The 21,827-nt window shown below is 42.0% G+C and overlaps 1 protein-coding gene across 1 annotated transcript in view; it reads left to right on the plus strand.

Annotated features, from left to right (window-relative positions):
• Nucleotides 1-21,827, plus strand: part of LOC111874043 (protein eva-1 homolog C) — a 120,384-nt gene that overhangs the window by 86,546 nt on the left and 12,011 nt on the right. The window contains exon 2 of the mRNA XM_033755306.1: nucleotides 4,034-4,248. Within this exon, the coding sequence (XP_033611197.1) occupies nucleotides 4,034-4,248 (215 nt within the window). The remainder of the gene's footprint in view (nucleotides 1-4,033; nucleotides 4,249-21,827) is intronic.

A 21,827-nucleotide genomic window follows, 5' to 3' on the forward strand; every position in this document is an offset into this window, starting at 1 on the left:
CCATTTCGGTTACAACGACATTCGTTTATAACGACACTATTTTTAGGCCCCTTTGATGACATTATAACTAAGTTCTACTGTATATATATATATCTATCTGTCTGTCTGTCTATCTATGGCTCTACAGTCATTTTGTTGGATTTTGGCCTCTTTTTCGGTTTGTTAATCCTATGCGCAGTCGGTGGAACTCCTTGGACGAGGGATCAGCCCAGCGGGAGGCCGCTTCCTACGCACGGAACAATACAAATACAGAATGAACGCACACAGACATCCGTGCCGTGAATGGGATCCGACCCCACGATCCCAGTGTTCGAGCAAACGAAGACTGTTCATGCCTCAAACAACGCGACCACTTTGACCGACATTGCTACTTAGTAGAGCTCATAATCAAGCTGTTTTTTAATCACCCGGTAGTAACCAAACCTTCAATTACAGTTAAGTTGGGAGTTAGAAAATGGGGAAGCCTTATTTTATTTCAGTGCACTCGTTTGTAACATCCTGGGTTTCAAAATTAATATTCTATAGATTCAATAAGCATGGAGTTTGTATAACATCGCGTTTTGGATTTCTGATGGAAATTGATGTTTGCTTTCAGCATATGACGAGCCCGAGTGTTTCATCTGTGCTCCAGATATCGCTAATGTGCTTATATATATAACGGCAGTAATTTTATAATGTTAATTTCAGTTAATGGAACACAAACGGCTGATTTACATGTAACAAACTCATAGAAATTACAGACAAATGCAGTTGAAACTTCCATTCGACCGGCAGATTTTGTTTATCCTAGAGACCGCGTACATTTCGTGCCGCTGCTTGCCGTTTAATTGAGTTCATGTTTTATGAGCAATAAAGAGCATGACTTCCGTCCTGCAATTAACATGTTTTATGTACATAACGGGCCATTTCATGATGTAATTCTGAAACAGGAACACCAACCGCGGGACACAGGTTTCATGCCATTTTGTTTTGTAGGCAGTTCAAAATTTCAATAATTTTTTTTCTTTTTCCACTGGCTCTACAGCCCCCTTGAGCCCTGGTCTTTGTATTTCTCAGTTTCATGATCATTTTGCAGACGGTAGGACTCCTTGGACTAGTGATCAGTTCGTCATAAGGCCTCTACCTAAACACAGGACGACACAAACACAGAATAAACACATACACATACCAAACATCCATGCCTTGTGGGGTTTCAATAATGTACAGGTTCTTAATTATCCCCAGGACATCCTTTTAACCCGAAGGTCATTGTTTCAGTCACGTGATGCATCAGATTGTGCGCTCAAAAAAAGGTACGAGACCTGAAAATCTGTAAATTAAGAACCGGATATGGCCAACGACACGATAAAGTAAAGTTACCCCCGTGCTTAATTAAGCGCCGTAACATGAAGACGTATGGTCAGTCAGCCGTGATCTGGAGGACGGAATCTGGGGTTAGCAGTGTGGAGTTCCATTTTTGGCAACCATTACCTAGCAACGTCTAGTGACCAAACATGACTCTGTGCGTGCTGCAGTTGTTGTGATCTATCTATGGGGTGTAAGTTAGTGAGACTATTATAATCATTTGCAGTTACGAGTTGTGATCGTTCAATAAATCCTATTATCAATTCAATCCCCGTGTCTACACACACGTGACAGTATACATTCACGCTCTGGCCGCTGTATCTCCCTGTGACCTTTCAACAGGAAGCATAGGCGAGCTGGGCGCTGTAGACCGCCTGTGGACGCTGAATGGCGTCCGTTTTAAGCTCCCAGCCGGAAAGTTACCGCTGTTGAATAAACAGATGAATAACTCGGCGCGCGCGACATGAGAATCCCATCACCGCCACGTGTCCATTTCAAAACCCGATAAAAGTTACAAGTTTTCCGTTCATTATCCGTCATTTTTGTGTCAGTTGCAATAAACATATGAAATGAACGGATAATGGGGGTGTCATGTCGACCTCTCTTCATGTATCACCTCTTAAATGAATTGACGGGTTTTGGTTAATATTTTTAAGCCTGAAACTAATTTAAATTATATTTAAAAGTTCAGTTCCTACCTTCTGAGGCATGAAAATCGCCTAATTATACTTAAAACTTCAGTTGATACCTCTCCAAGCATGAAAATTATCTGAATAGTAGGTACTTAAAAATTCACTTTCTACGTTTTGAAACATGAAATTGGTGTAATAATATTAAAAAAAATAATTCTCATCTCAGAGAAAAAACATTGCGTCGCCACTGTAACGACGTTTAGGAAAATAATTCCTCTTTATTGTGAGACTCGTACTGTCACTTGTTAGTGCCTGGACGCGGGTTTGGATTGGTAATTAGATTTAATTGAACAGTCGTAAGTACACGTAATTATACCGCTGTCACTAATCCATATGCTCTACTTCTCACTACAGCGCCCGCTGGCTCAGCCTGTTATAGTCTTAGCTAGTTGTTGCTTGGTTACGGTTCCCAACAATGGAGATTTTCCTAGTGTCATGTTTACGTCATTGCAGGCTGGATATTATCTCACATCTCGGTCCACCAATTAAATTTCTGCTGGTATTGGTCAGCACAGTCATTCCTGGTTTCAGTCTCCCCGAGATCCATGACCAAGGTTTTTGTTCTCTAAGTCGAAATATGTTACGACCAACAGTCAGTGTGCCAGTCAGTCTTGGTGTCAAGCACTCATCTGGGGCTCAAGACCAAAAATTGCACTCTTAAGATAAATTTGTGTTTTTGTCACGGTATGAAGACGCATGCTGGAGTAGAAGTAAAGCTCCGTCCGTTCTTAACGTCGGCACTAGATATATGTAAGTAGTTGGTTAAACGACCCGGTCTCTCTACCCGCGGGGGGAAGAGACCCTGATACACTACTGTATAGGGGACTGGGTGGCCCCCAAAACCGGTCTTGACGTTTTAAAGAAAAGAAAATCTGTACCTCTGCCGGGAATCGAACCCCCCTCGGTTGTTCATTCTCTTGCCTAACCACTATGTTCCGTGAGCTGCCGCGGCTGCCACGTAAGTGTAAAGGAAACTCAGAATACCCACACATCTCCACCCTTCGCGAGGTTGAGCGCCTTGAAGTTGGACAACTTGTAATACAAAGGTGCATGCTGTGTGGCTTGGTGTCTCCTGTCAATCTGCAGCCTTACTTGACGTACGCATTAGCGAATTATAATGTGTGACAAAGAGAAAGGGATTTCCCCGAAACTGTCTCTCTGAGTAAGCACCAGACAGACTTATAACATTTCTCTTATACTATCCATTTTTATTCATTTTCTGGCAGCTCATCGCCGTATGTGTCACATATTCTTTATTCCTCTTTATTTATCGTTTCCTTTCGCATGTTTTTCGTGTTCATTCTTGTTCCTATTCATCCAAAGGATTGCTATGGCGGTAACCCTCTGTGTTTTGGAGGCGTTCTGTTCGAACCTCAGCCGAAGTTCCCGCTGTCTTGACTTAAGTTTTCATTGTTTTCCTTAGCCTCTCCAGTAAATTTCATAGATAATATCTCGATTGCGTCATAGCCATTTCCTTCCAAATCCTTTCTAGTTCATCCGTCAATAATCTTACCATTCGACGCTATACGTCCTAATTAGTGACAGCGACGCAAAGTAACCCCCCCCCAAAATATTATTTGATTTTCCTTATCCTGCCTTTCTTTTTCATATTTCATATCTTTATTTTCGTTATTATTTCACTCTGTATTGTCTTCTTCCCCTCTGACTTCTCTCTAATTATTTCCTTTTTATATGCTTAATTTATTCTTTATCTTTCATATGTTCTTGCCTGTTTCATTCATTTTATAATTTCGATTTAACGTAAGCTGCATTGTGCCCTTTAAACACGACCTATAATTTTATTAATAATGAAGTTAATACAGAATTTTACTACTCTGATGTTAAAACAGCTAAACCATTTGACCTTACCTCGATATCTACTATAAACCTATTTTTGCAGACATAACGCAGGTCAGGAAAGGCTGTGGGTTGCTGAACTAACACTGGTGACGGGCTTTAACTCTCCGTTTGTCTGTCTGTCTGTTTCAATCCTGCAGCTCTCTTATCAGGGACGCTGAGGACGTTCCAGCGCGCGGGCTGTGATGACGAGGTCGTCACACTCAGGTGCCCCCACGGTACCAGCATCTCGGTCCAGGTGGCGCAGTACGGCAAGTCCGCGCCCTCCAAGGCAGTCTGCCCCCAGCACTCCTCGACTCCCGGACAGCAGGAACTGCCGCCCAATGTCACCTGCCTCTGGCCCAACGCTCTCCAGGTCAGTAGTTGCCTTCTCCGTGGTACAAAGATTTGTTCAATTCATGTTTCACGTTGAAGACATTAAGCCAGGAGCAGAGGGCGACAGTGACGAACATTTTGTCTGAGAACAGCAAAAACAAAATTTCTAAATTTACTTAAAAATAAAAAGAAGTAAATATACAAAACATTAATAAAATCGCGGGTTGACCGCTATGATAGAATAAGATGTTTATTGCAGGACAAGATGGACATTGCCTAGGTCCTTTTTTGTATTATTACTTTATTATTACTCGGTGCGGTGGGACTGAGTCCCTTGTACTGCGGCCACTTCTGGCCTATTGTACCAGCCCCAAATGATAGGTGAGGGTGATTGTGGAGCAGTTGGTGGAATGAAGATTGGCAAGGGAAACCGAAGTANGGAGAAAGAAGGAAGAGTTCAAATCGTGTATATTATGCTATCGCTCAGAATATGTCTCTCGTTGTCAGCGACGCAATACACTGTAGCTAAAATTTGATAGGAGGAATGAGGCACAAATTAGGAAATTAAAGTTTTCTCGTGCAATCAGAAGACAGTACGGGAACAAGGATTGGAATCGTAAGCAAAAACTCTACCGCACTACCTGCACATCTTCTCTAAAGGCAGTGACTACTGTACCTTGCGGTGGGAGTACAGACTAAATTTCGTAACATTTTGGTGCTCTCTGCTAGGTTCGCAGTACCTCCACCATAGCTCTGCGAGTCGTAGGAGGTGACGAAAAGGGAACCCAGTGCCTAGGAGTACAACCGGGCCACCCTGTTCCTGGGGGATATAAATACGGGGACCTGGCCCTTGAAGTTGAGCAGTCTCGAATATGAGACAGTAAAATGTGGTAATTATTTTCGCGGGACTCGGCCCTGAGAATGACTGCGCTGGCGAAGACCAGCAGCATTTGTAAACGGTAGACCCATCTTCTCGTCAGAGAGGATGTTACATAAGGCCTATTACCGCAAGAGTTCAGTGAAAAGAAAAATCTCAGGTCGTGGATCTCAAGGGGCCTGAAGCCAAGACGAACTGATTGGCGGTAAACCTCCAGTCGTAAAGTAACTCTGACCCCAGTTGTCTTTATAACTCCTCGGCGCGGACCACATCGAAAACACCGTTCTTATATTGTTTTCTGCCTTAGTATCTGATTCATCCCCCCGAAATAGAGCCCATAGCTGTATATGGACTGAGAAAGAAGACAGATGGAATCCTGAGTCCCTTTAGACAAGGTTCTGAAGGACAAGGACAAGGTCCTGGCACTGCTCAATCTCGAACTCCGGCCGTCTAGCCCAAGTGTGATGTTCGTTCTCGAAATAGTAACTCCACGAAAGTGATTCTTGAAACGCTAACAAATTCGGTTCTGAATGTGACCCGAAGTTCCATTACCGTGTTCGCAGTGGCCTACCGAATGAGCACACCATGCATCCTCAGACTGTATTCTTTTAAGTTCATTTTAATATTATCATTCCGTCACACTTCTAAAGTTATCTCTTCCCTTCAGATTTTCCTCCTGAATTATAGAAAGGTTAATGCCTCCTTAGATATGACGCCGTATAGTCTTGTAGATCGTTATTAATCATCCAGTATAACCTGTTGCTTCCACCTTCTACCCTGAAGATGGAGGTAGAAATATCCCTAGAAGTCGTCAACGATCTACACTTCTTCGTAGCAGCCTTCGTGAGGACTTCAAATGGCGTAAAATATTCTGTTTCTCAATTCCCCGATGCCTTTTTCATGTCCTCACCCATCTCGCTGTCCTTAACGTAGGTAGCAGTAAGGGCGAAAGTGATAGTTATCGAGAGGACACTTACAGCCTTAAGCTCTCGAAGCCGTGTTTCCCAGCAGTAAATCTCTGGGTGCGATCGTCTCTATTCTCTATGAGGTCATCACTTCTGCAACCACAATTTCCGACCTTTGAGCCTGCCCTGCCATCTAGGCCTCCTCTCAAAGTTCTCTCCCATCCACTTTTTTCTCTTTTTTGTGTGCCGTTTTTAGGACGTGAATTACTTTGGGAGTTGATCCTATGTCGGAGTAGTGCATAAAGCAAGATGGGGGTGGGGAGTTCGTAAGAAAAGAAGAGAAATTGCAAAGTCAATTCCATTATAGGCCGCTTGCTCGCCCGTGTTTCGAGCAGAGGCAAAGAGACCCTTGTATGATGAGAACCCCTGTCTTAAAGGGAAAAATACTTCTTCGTTCCCTACTCATCATTCTAACGCACTTGAAATCGACTCACAGGAGATGTTTGAAAGTCATAACGTCAAGTGGTCTGCCTAGTTAGCCTCTGGAGAGAACACAGATGTGTAACGGCCGTTGGTTGCGTAATTTCTTTTCTGCTGTTATTCCGTTGAAGGAAAAGCTCCGTTATTCAGTAGAGTTGATGATCCAGTGGATACAGACAACTCTGTATCCACGGATAAGGCGGCCGGAGAGTGACGCTCACTATTTACCTCCATCTCGTGTCGAAGTTTGAGAGAGACCGGAGCTGTACTTCCTGAAGAAGGCTCTAGTGATATTTCTTTTCACTGTATTTCGAATAAGTAAGGCGTGGATGTCTGACTGGATTTATCTGACTTGCGTTGGGGGCAGTGGTGAGGCTCGTGTGAATGTCGTAGTGAACCTTCTGGCTCCTTCAAAGGCTGGCAATTGCATTAACCATTGAGCAACTTTTGGCTCCTTAGGAAGACCTCTGCTCCTTGCAAATGGTTGGTTGGTCGGTCTGTCTGTCGATTGTTGGTTGGTTTAATTAGTTTGTTGGTTGTTTAGTTGGCAGGCTCTTATGAACACGGTAATGATCCGTTGGTCACTAGCTGAACAACTGTTGGATTCTAAAGGATTCCTGTCTCTGCAGTTGGTTTGTTAGTTCAATCTCGCGTGTAAAAGAACCAGAGCCTTCAGTATGCGCTCTTACAGTGTACGTGGCAAGGGCCTCAATTTCCGAATCTTTCAGCAAGGTTTACCGTAAAATAAGAGAAAAACTTAATGAACGGGCAGACCGCTGTGCCTCCGCGGTGTCTGGGTGCAGTCTGCAACTGTTCCATCATGGCCGCATGATCACCCGATTTCCATAGCAACGTCGCTTCGTGTGGTTACAGTGTTAGAGCAAGGGGAACTGCATTCCTGTTTCTGCTCCCTCAGGAGTATATATGCTTCGTGGGTTTGCAGTGTTAGAGTAAGGGGAACTGCATTCCTGTTTCTGCTCCCTCAGGAGTATATATGCTGCGTGTGGTTACAGTGTTAGAGCAAGGGGAACTGCATTCCTATTTCTGCTCCCTCAGGAGTATATATGCTGCGTGTGGTTACAGTGTTAGAGCAAGGGGAACTGCATTCCTGTTTCTGCTCCCTCAGGAGTATATATGCTGCGTGTGGTTACAGTGTTAGAGCAAGGGGAACTGCATTCCTATTTCTGCTCCCTCAGGAGTATATATGCTGCGTGTGGTTACAGTGTTAGAGCAAGGGGAACTGCATTCTTGTTTCTGCTCCCTCAGGAGTATATATGCTGCGTGTGGTTACAGTGTTAGAGCAAGGGGAACTGCATTCCTGTTTCTGCTCCCTCAGGAGTACATACACTTCGTACGGTTGTTCTAGCACAGCAGAGTCTCTATTGGGAAGCTGATAGTCGCTCACCCGGTTAGCAATATCCCCGCCTTTTATGGAGCCCGAAATGTTGTTACTTGTCTCGGGATTAGGGTTAGGTAAGGAAGGATGACTGGTCAATAATGAATTGGAAAGTATTTAAGGGAAGTGATCATGTCCAAATCGAGGTACTGTACCTGCATTTACGTGGATGAACTGAGGAAAACCGCGGGAAATATCAGTATAGTTTGTGTCCCGCCCGGGATTCGAACCAGTGTAGTAGTGTAGTAGTGACTATAGAGGGGTTTTGGATTGGATGATTGGATTTATTGACATCTTATTCACCCAACTCGGGACTACAGTCAATACATCGCTATCTCCGATCTACACACTTTGCAGTTCACCGTTACACACGCACTATGGTCCTCAGTCTTCACTAGTAGTATCCTGGCAACGGATTTATAACTGTTTCACCGTCACTTAAAATCGCACATCAGGTCTTACTTGCACCGCCCAATTCCTTTCTCAGTCACTTTCGACTGCCATCTCCAGAACTCGACCCAATTCGTGACATCAACTCACTCAAATGAACTTCTTTCAACTCAACTCTCTCAACTTCTGACAACTAACTGCTCTCTTGGAACTTCTCCTTATATAGAGTCGGGGTGGATACCACAGAAAACACCGTCTTCTATTTTCCCATATTGTTGTAAGTGTGTTTACTTATCCCTTGCCTAGCAATAGACGTCCTGTTGTTGCGCGCCTTGGCTCCCAAGGGAATGTGTTTACCGAGTCGTTGCCTAGCAGTGGGTATGCACGTCACTTTATTCTTATTCGGTACTTAAGAGTTTAACTAAGGTTGGTGCTTGGCAGATATGAACATTATTGTTTCGGAAATACGGACGTTTCAGACGGTCTCTGAGAGACAAAATTGAAAATTTCTCGAAAAGTGACAATGATTTTGAGTAAATTTGAGTAATTTATGGAAACCATTTCTCTTAGTGAAACTTCATAGGCAGCACCTTCGGGAAAATGACGGCTCATTATGATAAAGAACGTGCGATATGTTATTTACTTATTCTTGTATGTATTTGTGTGTTTCTTACGTTTTAACGACTGGACGGTCACCCTTGGCATTAAACTCGCTCTGCCCACAGCTTGTTTCCTTGCCGGCCGCTTCACCATGCTTTGTTCAGCCAATTACATCACCCGCAGCCATGACAACATGCTGTAAAGTTATTGTTTATTCACGGAACTTCTTCTTTTTGTCTAATTAGTGGCCCCCGCATCTGCGGCTACGTCACGTGTTCTGCAGGTTCCGTAACAGCCCCCAAGGCAATCAATAGATGTACGCCAAAGTTTCCCTTCCTTTCCGCCGTCCAGATTAAAAGGGAATTTGTTTATCCTCCCCCGTAGATTCCTTTCGATTATACCATATGGAATGTGACACCGTATAGACAGATCGTTTCACGTTTCGGAGGAACTTGCTGCCTTCATCTTCACAGCATAACAGACCTCTCGTACCCTCAAGTTAGATGCAGCGAATTCCTCCAAAACCTTGGTGCGTACCTGATTTTACATCTCGTAGTACATGGTATACAAAGCAGAGTCAGTAAATAGGTCACAAACTTAAGTAAAACAGCTGTAATGGACATAATAGGCTATCTGCGTTCAGCAGCTTCATGACTGTATATGTAGCATACGCGCATGCGCATATTCAGAGGCTGGTTTCAGTAGTCAAAATGGCGACCGTACTTGAGTGTACTACCGACAAGCAACGTTCTTTTGTGCGATTTTGTCACGAAAGAACTCTATGCAAAGGATATTCATAAAGAAATGTTTCCTGTTTACGGTGGGAAGTGTTTGTCGCGTATAACTATTCAAATCTAGGTCGAGAAACTCTCTCAGTGACGCCCGAAAGCCGCAGATGATGTCGGACCAGGTGCGGAAGTAGCTGAGACAAGTCAAAAGACTTCTACGCTGCGGGTTTCGACGCACTGGTAGAACGATGGGACATGTGTATCAATGTTGGTGGTGGATGTGTCGAGAAATTAATGTTTTTTGCCAGGTTCGCTTATCACATGTTCTACGTGCTATATCCATTTGTGGCCTGTTTACTGACTCCTCCTCGTACAGGCACACCTCGGAGGTATTGCAGGTTCGGTTTCAGATCACCGCAATAAGCGAGTCACACGAACATTTTGGTTTCCCAGTGCGTATAAAAGTGATGTTCACACTATACTGAAGTCCATTAAGTGTGCAATAGCATGATGTCTAAAAACAATGTACATGTCGTAATTAAAAATACTTTATTTCTAAAAAATGCTAACCATCATCTGAGCTTTCAGCGAATCGTGATTTGTTTCCTCGATGTTGGTGGCTGCTGACTGACCAAGGTGGTGGTTACTGAAGGTTGGGGTGGCTATGGAAATTTCTTAAAGTGAGACAACAGTGAAGTTTGCCGAAACGATTGTCTCTTCCTTTCACGAAAGGTTTCTCTGTAGCGTGCGATGTGATGGCGCCCAAAAGAGTTTATAACATATGTAGTAATAATGAAAATATTGCGAGAATTGCCAAAATGTGACACAGAGACACGATGTGAGCACATGCTGTTGGAAAATAGCGCTTGACCCAGGGTTGCTACAAATTTCAATTTGTAAGGAACGCAATATCTGCGAAACGCAATATAACGAGGTATGCCTGTACATATTCACTGCTGTGTGATCCTCATGCCATACAGTGTTGCAAATGAACACTGGCTATGATACTCTTTTTTCTGCCAGTGATCAGGTGTTCTTGGGGCCTTTGGAGCGTATTTTATGACCGGAAGTTAATAAAATTATTCAATTATAAGCGCGTTGTCGGCAGAACCATCTAGCGGAATAATGAATAGACTTTAGCACCGCCTGCTCGATCGTTCAGTGCTGCGGCTGGCCAGAATTCCGTTCTGTTGAAGAAGTAGACGCCCACTAATTGCTAAACTAAGCACAGACAGACAAACTACTGTTGTTACAAGTTAACATTGTGTCCAACATGGCGCTGTGGGTTTTAGCAACATGTGGCGCCTTACGGTTCACTTGGTAGGGCGGCAGTTGTGAAGCGATAGATGCATGGGTGCCGGCGGGGGAGGGAGGCAAGATAAGCATATGCCTCCAACTTCTGGATTTTTTAATAAAATCAGAATTCAAATAAAAAAAATAATATACTGGATATTATTATCAAAATTCAATATCAGTTCCAAAAATGTTCTTCAGTCTTGGATTCTATACGCCTTACCGCTTGGTATTAATTTATTATTCATGGAGTTGAATTTTACAAAAGATGCTGTTAGCGTAGCTATAGCCATCTTGACTGGTAGGTTATTTGTTTGAATCTCTGCTGGGACACGGGATGTTCTGACTGAAGTCTTTCATGGAATTCCCCAGTTCTTTCACTCAGGCACCATGATGGTATCCGGATTATATCACGATTACTTCCTTACGAAGCCTATCGAATATATCATCTACCATTCGATTCTGCAGAAAATATATGATAAGTGGTTGTCCTTTAAATAGGTTTCCCTTAATATCGATGAGAGGGAAAGAAGATTATTGTTATTGCAAAGATGGATTTTTTCTGAACATAATTACAATCAGAGAACGTGGATGTAGAGCTGCACACATTCTAAAATCCGTGTAGTATGTACTTAATCCACATCATATACAACAGAATTTTCTAAGCTTAAAAATAAACACACCCTGTATAATCTGTATCCTAGCAACCAGAGTGAAATGGAATTTGTGCCCAAGTATTGTGTCAGTATTCAAGTAAGCCATTTCCGCAAATTAATTTCTCTGTTGGATCATTCGCTTCAATTTTCAATTGTTGATGCTCAACAAACAGATCCTTGCTCTTTGTTTACAGATGCGGGTATTTATTAGGGTAAAGTCACACGAGCGCTGACGTAGAAATGACGGGTATGAGAAGTGAGGCGATGACCGTACGGATGAATTTTTCGCGTCAGTGAACAGTTCACTTCCCGTTATATTAATAAGTACATTCCACATAGATAGAAATGTATTCCGTGGATACAGTTGATCTGTGCTTTTACGTCGATTAAAAGAAAAAAGGTTTATAAAAGTGGAAGCGCCATCTTAAAATTTGTAAAAATCAGAGGATTGAAAATTTTAATGTACTTCACGCCCAGATGAATATGTCTCGTGGAATTTTTCGAGTTCTCCCGAATGTCCATCAGATCCCTTGTCAGGACTTCACCAGCTATAAAGTTTTCCAGGTTCTCACGTGTATGAGTGACTATAGACGGGTTTTGGATAATTGGATTTATTAACCACTTACGAGTCGAAACTACAAATCTGTAACACTATCGCAGATTTCCACACTTTACAAATCACTACAGCACACATTAAGTATTTTCTAGCCTGCAGTGTTTTCACTAGACGGTTCCTTGTAACGGCTTCCAACAATGGCTATTCCTCTGTTTCCGTGCTCAGGTCCCCTCTGAATTGCGGCTCCATTCCAACTGCCTGCCTTCCTCACAACTGATTTCGCGGACATTTCATACCAACCTCTTCGTATTCACCACATATTAACTGACACAGCCCTCAAAGTCAAAGTCAAAGTCAGAGTTACTTTACGACTTTCGGTTTACCGACAGCCAGTCCGTCTTGTTCCCAGGCTCCTCGATGATCAAAACCAGAGTTTTTTCTATTCAACTGAACCCTTATGGCCATAGTCCTTATGTAACATTCTCTCTCACAAGAGGATGGGTCTCTCGTTTACAATTACTGCTGTTTCTCGCCAGCGCAGTCATTCTCGGGTCCGAGTCCCACGGGACTCTGACTCAGATCTAACTTTATGTCTTGCTTATAACATCTCGGCAGGACCGCGTAGCAAACGTCTTTCCTCTGTTGCATGCGTGTCCGTTCCCGCGGGAGCGTCTTAACCGAGCCGTTTACTAGCATCCGCCGTCTATTCTTATTAAGAATCTGCTGCGGAGCAACCGACATCGTTCCATTGTCTTTTTCGAGACCGTTGCCTGGAAACAAATAATGTTTCAGAGCCGTTCGCTAGCAACGGCTGTTTCTGATGGTCCACAGTTCTTGCTTTGAGCAAATATGCCACAATATTAAAAGAAATTCTCCAAGCGGTCTACCTGTTCGAAAATTGGGAACATGACTCTTAACAGGCCAGATTCTTTTGGTCGCAGATGTTTTGACTGGCGTCAGGGGCGGTGATTTTGAGTTGATATTTTAAGACTGACATATTTGTATATTTTCTTTAAGGTCTGGCATCTTTTAACATGAGGAATCGGTTCAGACCCCGAAGGAATTTGAAGTTGATGCGTTAAATGTATGGGCCTATGCATGTGGTCCTAATTTAATTCTGTAATCAGGGTTCACATATGTCATTCAGGAACTGTACGCTTTTCAGAACCCTGTGGGTGTATGGGTGTGAAACTTGGTCTCTGACATTAAGGGAGGAACATAGACTGAGGGTTTTGGGGAACATGGTGTTGAGGAGAATATTTGGACCGAAGAGAGATGAAGTGACAGGAGGTTTGAGAAAACTGCATAATGAGGAGCTTCATAACTTGTGTTCTTCTCCAAGTATAATTATAATGGTCAAGTCAAGGAGGATGAGGTGGACAGGGCATGTAGCACGACTGGGGAAAAGGGGACTGCATGTAGGATATTGGTGGGAAAGCGAGAAAGAAAGAGACCACTGGGAATACCAAGGCGTAGGTGGGTGGACAATATTAAAATGGATCCTAGAGAGATAGGATGGTATGGTATGGATTGGATTGATCTGACTTAGGATAGAGACCAGTGGAGGGCTCTTGTGAACACGGTAATGAACTTTCGGGTTCCATAGAATGTTGGAAAATTCTTGAGTAGCTGCAGAATTGACGGATCCTCAAGAAGGGCTCAGCTCCATGAGTAAGTAAGTAATGTGGTGACCATTGCCCTAATTGTCCATATACGTAGTAGAAGGCTTCCAACCTCCATTTCTTGCTTCAGTGGCTGTAGCAAGTTAAAGACTGCACACATTAGTGATTGAATTATATCATGAATGGGAAGTCGTATCATCTTCCTTGGATCTTGCAGCAGAATAACGCGTAATATTTATTTTGTTGCAAAAATAATCAGTTATCATTGTCAGAATTTTATGTAAATGAAGATTTCAGTGTTCTTGCCCCATTTCTGTGTTGGCTTACTGCACAATTATTGAAGCTCGAAATTAAACACATCCTGTATAAACACTTAAGACAGCGACATATGAACGGGAAGACGTACAGACAGAACACAAGGTTGTTACGTTTCTCTTCCAGGGAAAATGGCAGGCAGTTCCTCACGGAACATGGGGCCGTGTAAGTTACCACATCAGAAAATAAAACTGTGTTCTCATAACGTCCATAGTTTGAATGCGATAGCTTAGTTTTTCATAGCGAACCGCCTTGACAGCTGCTGATAGACTTACCAATGGCTACTATGTTCATAGAACCATCCGTATGCTATAAAATGGACATCGTTAGATCAAGGCTGCCAACTTCTTGTTATAAGAATCATATATTAGAAACAGTAAGTTGTTTTCAATAATAATAATAAACTTTCGGCTATACAGGAAATGTTAACACAACCATGTATATATATAATGCAAAGGTTTGCTATTCTTCAGTACTGTAAGTTCAAAAATAGTTGCGAATAGGAGCAGAAGTTAGCTCCAGTGTAGATTTTGATTAGTCGTGTTTCAGTGGCGAAATTTGTCGATAGAAGTTCATACATTATCTCTGGATAGCAGAACCACTTTTGGGTATATTCCTGTTCTATCGATTTTGGTAGCTTGGTATACGTATTTGTAGCTATCTTTCTAGATCTTTCCAAATTATGAAGACTAGATATTTTTTGGAGAAATTATATTTAACAATTTCCCGTTAACATTTCAATTGACTTTGTGCTAGTAAGTACCAAGATGCTAAGCTCAACAGAACATCAATATTTTTACGTGTGTATGCGACTGTAGACGGGGTTTTAGATTGGATATCGAATTTATTGACCACTTACAGGTCGTAACTACAAATAACTGTAACCCTATCGCTGTATCCGCCCTTTAAAAAATCACTAGAGCACACATACTACTGTTCTCAGTCTGTTACAGTCTCCACTAGTCGTTTCCTGGTAATGGCTACTAACAGTGGATATTCTTCAGTTTCTGCGCTCCTGCCATGCCATCGTCTCACAATTGCACGGATCGAGTACCAAACACCGTTTCCAACAGTAACTTTATTGTTGTATGCGTATCCATTGTCGCGGAAGTGTTTACCGAGCCGTTGCCTAGAAACACCTCTACACGCTACAATATGTAGTAGGCGGTGTTGCTATCTAGAATTAAACAATGAATATTTTAAGCAAAGGTAGACGCTGTAGTACCGACTCAGCATACCTCTCACTGCCATTCATTGCTGACATCTGCTTCTCCTATTCGTAACTACTTTCTAGCACAGATAACGACTTAATCGCCAGCGTTATGCTCACGTATAGGCTACTGTATATGCATAACGGAATGCAGGCTTTACCTTTCTTGTCTGAAACACTGATATCGTCTGTCTGAAATATTTTCCGGATTACGTCATGACTTGAGTAGACAATGTGAAGAAGAAAATCTTGCGTGTTCTGTGAGACGCCTGGTATGTTCCTGCCGTGTTTTGAAATGTATGTATGAGGGGTAGGCCTCCTCGGTCCTTGCACCGCGACCTACAGTGGTCTATTGTGCTTCTCGTGTTTTGAAAACGTGATCGAGTAATTATTTAACTACGTCATAACTGCCCACGTCACTATTCGATGATGACGCAATCTCAGAAATGTTTTGGACACGGTAAATGTAAGGTGCTTATGTACTGGTCAGCCATTGGTATAACTGTCATTATTTAATCGTTATGTTGCTCTTTCACCTGTGCAGGTGACCTGAGTTGCCAAATTTACGAGTTGCTATTAAATCTTGCATCAATTATTATGATTTGTAATACCGTTGCTCGGAATGAATCCTGTTACCACCAGAACCAATTCTTTTTTACTCTCGGTATGATAATTGTGATAAGCTAAAGAAAATAAAAATATCTTACAAACGTACAAGAAGTACTTGAAACATTTTTCTGCGCTAGAAATTGGGAAATTCATCTTAAGCCATCTGTGTTGTGCGAATCCACCATTGATATGCAAATGGAATTTCTAGCGATACAGGGTGATCCTGAATATCATTTCAACAATAAAACACTGTATGAAGAGATTCTTTCCTGCTTTTAAGAAGGAAGAAGGTTGTTTATTGGACAAAAAATTTCGCGAATCGTTTTTCACACTGTCTTCTTTCTTTCTGTGCTTGAAGTTTATAAAAATGGTCTGTTTACACAGGTTACATTCCGAGAGACATATTTCCCTTTGTGAGATATATTTTAGGTTAAATGTTATGTATTTTGTTCTGGTTCTGTGTTATGTTTTTGTGTAGACGTGTTCTGTAAAACTGTAATAAAACAAAGTACAGTAGAACTCGGTTATAACGTCATCAAAGGGACCTAAAAATAGTGTCGTTATAAACGAATGTCGTTGTAACCGAATTGGGCATTTCCACAGTAGCCTTATGTTAGTCACGTAAAAATCCACCAAAACCAAGTTAAAATGTTGCATTTTTTAGGGAAATACGTAGTTAAGTACAGACTAACGTAACATTAAAGTGGAATTGCCCAAATATGTAATATCAAAGACATATTACAGCGCTTTTAACTGACATTACACACCGCACTAATACTGTATATTAAAGGTAGGCCTACTCACCAAATTACAGTAGATTACATCAATTGTTGTGCCTTACTGTACCTAGATACGAGTACAGTAATCAGTTATCTTCATCTGTTTCCTGTTACTTGCCCAATACACACTTTCTAAATTACGTTCAATGTCCATATCAGAGAAATTCAGGAATGAAAATGACGTTACATACGAGGTTGATGCATTTGTGCATGTCGTACTAAGCAAGGTATAAAAACAGTTGCTTTATGAGGAATTAGTTCGTACCATTGAATATTTGACGCAATAGACAAGGTGTCGCAGAAACCGATGTTGCTATAACCAAGTTTTACTGTAATTTAAAATTTGTGGTCTTCTGGTTAAAATCAGAAATATAAAGTTCTGCGTAAAACCAGCAACATTTTCTCTTACGGTCATGATCAAGATCTGTCATTATCTGAAGGCACTCTTCTACCAAAGAGCTCAGTCGGCATAGCGACTAGGCTACGCACTACACAACTCAGTCTATTAGCGAATGAGTCCTGATGGTTATTTCTCCCGTGATAAAGGGCTGAGGCTTGGAGCTAACCATCCACATAAATCCAAAGCCAATGTTAGGAATGCATGGAGCTACACCACCACCCCCATACTTCTTAAAGTTGTGGCGATTAATTAAGCACATGGGCAATGTTTAATTTCAGTTTTATACTTATGAATTTCAAAAGGGGCACGCGTTAGCGTAGTTGGTTGAGGCACTATGCTACAAACAGGAGGTCGCGAGTTGGAGTCACGATGAAGTGTTTTTTTTTTTTTTCAATTGAACTAATCCTTCCAGCCGCACTATGGCTCTGGGATCGACTCAGCCTCTAACAGAAATGAGTACCAGGAATCTTCCTGACGGGTAAAGGGCGGCCGGCGTGTAAGGCTGACAACCTCGCCTCCATCGGTGAGCTGATTGTCTAGAAAATGTGGGAGCCTCGACGTTTCACAACCTTATGGGCCTCTACGGCCTGTTACAGGGATAGCTTGCCTTATGAATTTCAAAAGAAGCTAAACTGCTGTTTTACTATGCACTTCCTTTGCACTTGGGTCTGTTATGTTAAGGATATTGGCAGACATGAATCTACTTCTAATTGTAATTTAGTTTTTATAGTGCAGGAACTAAAGAAGCGTACGTTTTGTTTACATGTGCCCCTGATAATATTCTTAGGGTCGAAACGTGTCAAGATGAAAGAAATTATAGAATCAGATGTGGCCGGTTATCAAACCTGTCAATTTTGATATCGATGTATGAACAAAGTCACCAGAACTACAAAGACGAGTACTTCCGTCGTTTGCAAACAGCCCTTGTGTGTTATAGAACTGTAAAATATTAATGTGCCTTCCTCTGACGCTGAATTTATTTCACGTGCGCGCCTTCCTTTGTTCGGTTAGTTCCATGGAAGTCATGTTGCGCACAGAGGGCTCTGTGTGTAGGGTCTCTTGATATGCATTTGCAGTTCCTGGCTGCAGATTCTTCACATGCGAACGAGTCTGTTATGTTTCAGCAAGCAAACGCATGTAAACAAAGGTAATGCAATAATGATATTAATATAATTATAAATAATTTCTGTGAAGTAATGGATTTTACATATTTTATTTATGATTCGTACAATGAGTTTGTTACTATATCGCACTGGAGTATAAAATGATTGGTAAATGAATTGGAAAGGATGTGAAAGGAAGCGGCCCTGGGCTGATTCAATACTATCCAGACATTTGGTAGGAGTGACTGAGGAGAATCATGAAACTCACCCTTCAGAATAGCCGGTGTTCTGACACGTGTTCGAACCCAGTATATCCTGATGATGAATGTAGAGCGGTACCGCTGCGTCAACCCCCTTGATCTTGTGTCATATGTGACCCAGAGTGGTCATTTCAGTCTTTGGAAATATTTTTAGTTCATTTAACGACGCTGTTTTAAATTCAAGCGATACATGATAGGATAAGTTAATAATGAATCGTAAGGGACGTGGAAATGGATCAGCCGTGGCCTACTTTGGCATACCATCCCAGAATTTGCCTAGAGGGAGTTGAGAGAACCCTCAGTCATGGTAGCCCGTCTTCTTACCGGATTTTGAGCCGAGAACCACTCATATACAAAGCTGAATTCCTGCTCTTTCGACCGAGACCTTCGACCCAAAGCGCCAAGTTTACTGTCCTCTTTGCGCATAGTTCCGAGGTTGCGAATACGTGGAGCTTCACCTTCATCCGCTCCTCCGTATATTAATTGTGGTTCGGCGCTTAAAAAATTTGTATCCCATGCCTATTTGTATTTTTTAATTTATTTCGTATACATGCCAAGCATTGTTTTCATTAATCACTCCAGGCAAATGCCGGGACAGTACCTCGACTGGCCACAACTACCTCCTTCCAAGTACTTTGCAATTCATCTATCCTACCTTTCGACGCTACATAGTCCCCTAAGGTTGACAGCTTCACCGCCAACTTTGAGCCGACTGTCTAGAAAATGTGGGAGCCTCGACGTCTCACAACCCTATGGGCCTCCACGGCCTGTTAGAGGGACTTTTTTTTTTTTTGCTGTACTCTAAGGAAAAGTCAATGAAGTCGATGAACAGGTCCGCGTTACTTGCGCGTGTAATGCAATGGGAAGCAATGAAGCATCAGCATACAGTCCGGGTATTAGTCGTGTCCACTGTGTGGAGCATGAGGGGAGTAAGGTAGCAGCGATGGGGATTTTGGAGTAGGGTGTGAAGAAAAGTTGATAAACCCTGGAACTAAAAGCCTTTGACACGTCCAGAGTTCGGTCTTGATTAATCAACGCACCTCATCAGTTACTGTCTCATGAAATCCAATGCGCATTAAAACAGACAATATATAAAAACCGGACTGTACTTACATGGCTCCTAGAGAGACTCATTTGTATCTCTGGGGAAGATTTTATATACTTTGCGTCATGCTTTTTTTTCTGGACTAATTAGAGTGCTCTTACACCAGAATCTGTCTGTTACGTGTGGCGACGAGTATCACTTCTCCTACCATGTTGGGTGTGTCCTGTAATTATTAAGCTGGCCTACTCAGGAGAGTGAGTTTTGTTATATCCGTGTTTACAGAAACGCTGTGTGGTTAGTTCCCACTAGCCCTGAGCTACTCTGGAACATGGGTTACATATGATTCTCGTTGCAACTTGTGGAACGCCTGGAAAATATATTCGTCTTCTGTTTGCTAACTAACATTCTGGCCGATCCTTGGTGCTTGAAAAGAAACAGGTAATGATTATCGTAAAATACTTTTCAGTAGTGGGTGAAACACAGAATTGTACCCAGGCGACCCCAATTCGAACTCCGACCGCATCAGAAATTCCGTATATCATGTACGTACATTCTTCCGTGCCCCCCGAAATTCTTTCGAGAGCTCTGTATTCGTTTTAACCGTTCAAAGCCTGGAGTTTGTATAAATAGTATTGAAACCATTAGTGCATACAGGGCAGCAAACACACTGCTCCTTCGTAATGTGTATGTATTAACAGTCTTCAAGAGCATACAGTCCCATCTATCACTTCTACATTACATGTTTCGGCAGTATGCTGCCATCTTCAGGTGTATCGATCCGTCAACCATTTCACTGCTTGCCTTTATATGTCCATTTACAAATAATATAAAATTTGTATACGTCATTATATAATAATAAAGTTTATGCGTTTAAAACTTGTTAAAACCTGTTATCCCATACGTCATATTTTCAAAATTCGTGTGTATTATTAATCATCCACATGGGGTCGTTCTTCTTATGTTCTAATGTTGTGTGTATTGTGTCTTATGATGTGTTCTACTCTTGTGGCTGCGTGCGCTGTATCGTTACAAAAACCAACCGAGTTTTCCTGTTTAGGGAAATGGAAGCACATGCACGCTGTGTGGCAAAAGTTCAGAGCTTCTTAATGTTGAATATTGGGTGCATGCACTTTCTTATGTGCTTTAAACTGTTAAACTAAACAATTGTATTAGTTAATACAATGTAACCTCGCTTAACGAGGATAATCCATTCCAGAATCTTACTCGTAATGCGAAACACTCGTTAAGCGAAACAATTTTTCCCATATAAATTAATGTAAAATACGTTAATGCGTTTAATGCCGAAAAAAATACTCAAAAAATTCTATGTATAACGTTTATTCAAAGAAAATTACATATACATTGTTAAGGAGCGTGAATCATCGTCATTCACGGTCTTTCATTGGCTTATGGCCGGGCAATGCATTATCCTCTGCTGTTATGTAGGTTCGCTTCGGCATCTTTTTCCAGAAGAGACCCGTCTCGTCACAATTAAAAGCCTGTTGCGGCAGGTAACCCTCAGAATCTACGATCTTCTTGAAGTCGCGGATGAAGTTCTCTGCTGCCTTTGTGTCGGAGCTTGCTGCTTCACAGTGCCTTACACCGCTGTGGATGCCGGTTCTTCTCTTAAACTTCTCGAACCACTCACGGCTTCCGTTAAATGCTTCTTCGGCCGCTGATGATCCTGGCGTCTTCTTAACGAGGTCGGCGAAAATCACTTTCGCCTTCTCACAAATGATGTTCTCGTTAATAGTGTCGCCTTGCAATTGCTTTTCGTTTATCCATATGAGGAGCAACCTTTCAACATCGTCGAGAATACGTAACCGTTGCGTAGATGTTCTTGTCACTCCCTTTGAAGCATCTGTCTCCTTAATCTTGTCCTTGTTCTTGAGGATAGTGCAAATCGTTGATGTACACCGACTGTATGTGTGTGCTAGATCAGCCACCCTCTCACCTCGTTCTCGCTTTTCACTGATTTTACTTTCCATTTCTACGGTAATTTTTATTCTCTTATGGCTGTTTTTTGCGGCTTTTTCTTCGGGGACATTTTGCAAGGGTTATTAAACTTTGCACACAAAAAAAAACACAAATAATATGGCTGAACACAAGTTTGGAAAAATGTGTGATCACTAGGGCCCGGATCTTAATGCGCTAAAACACTTAAAATATGCAGTAAAACACTTAAAATATGCGCTGAAAAGCGGGAAAATATGCACCAAAAATAAAGCAATATGCACTTAAGAAGCAGGTCGCTTTATTCAGACTCGCCTATTTACATGTATCATTCACTGCAGAAAGTAGCATCACAAGAGGCAACTAGAAGTCTGTCAGTGTTTTCTGGAGACAAACTGCATCTATTGTCCGTCAAAATGAGTTTATAGGCTGAGAATGATCT

The sequence above is a fragment of the Cryptotermes secundus genome, unplaced genomic scaffold, assembly GCF_002891405.2.
Source record: "Cryptotermes secundus unplaced genomic scaffold, Csec_1.0 scaffold1801, whole genome shotgun sequence".
NCBI lineage: Eukaryota > Metazoa > Arthropoda > Insecta > Blattodea > Kalotermitidae > Cryptotermes > Cryptotermes secundus.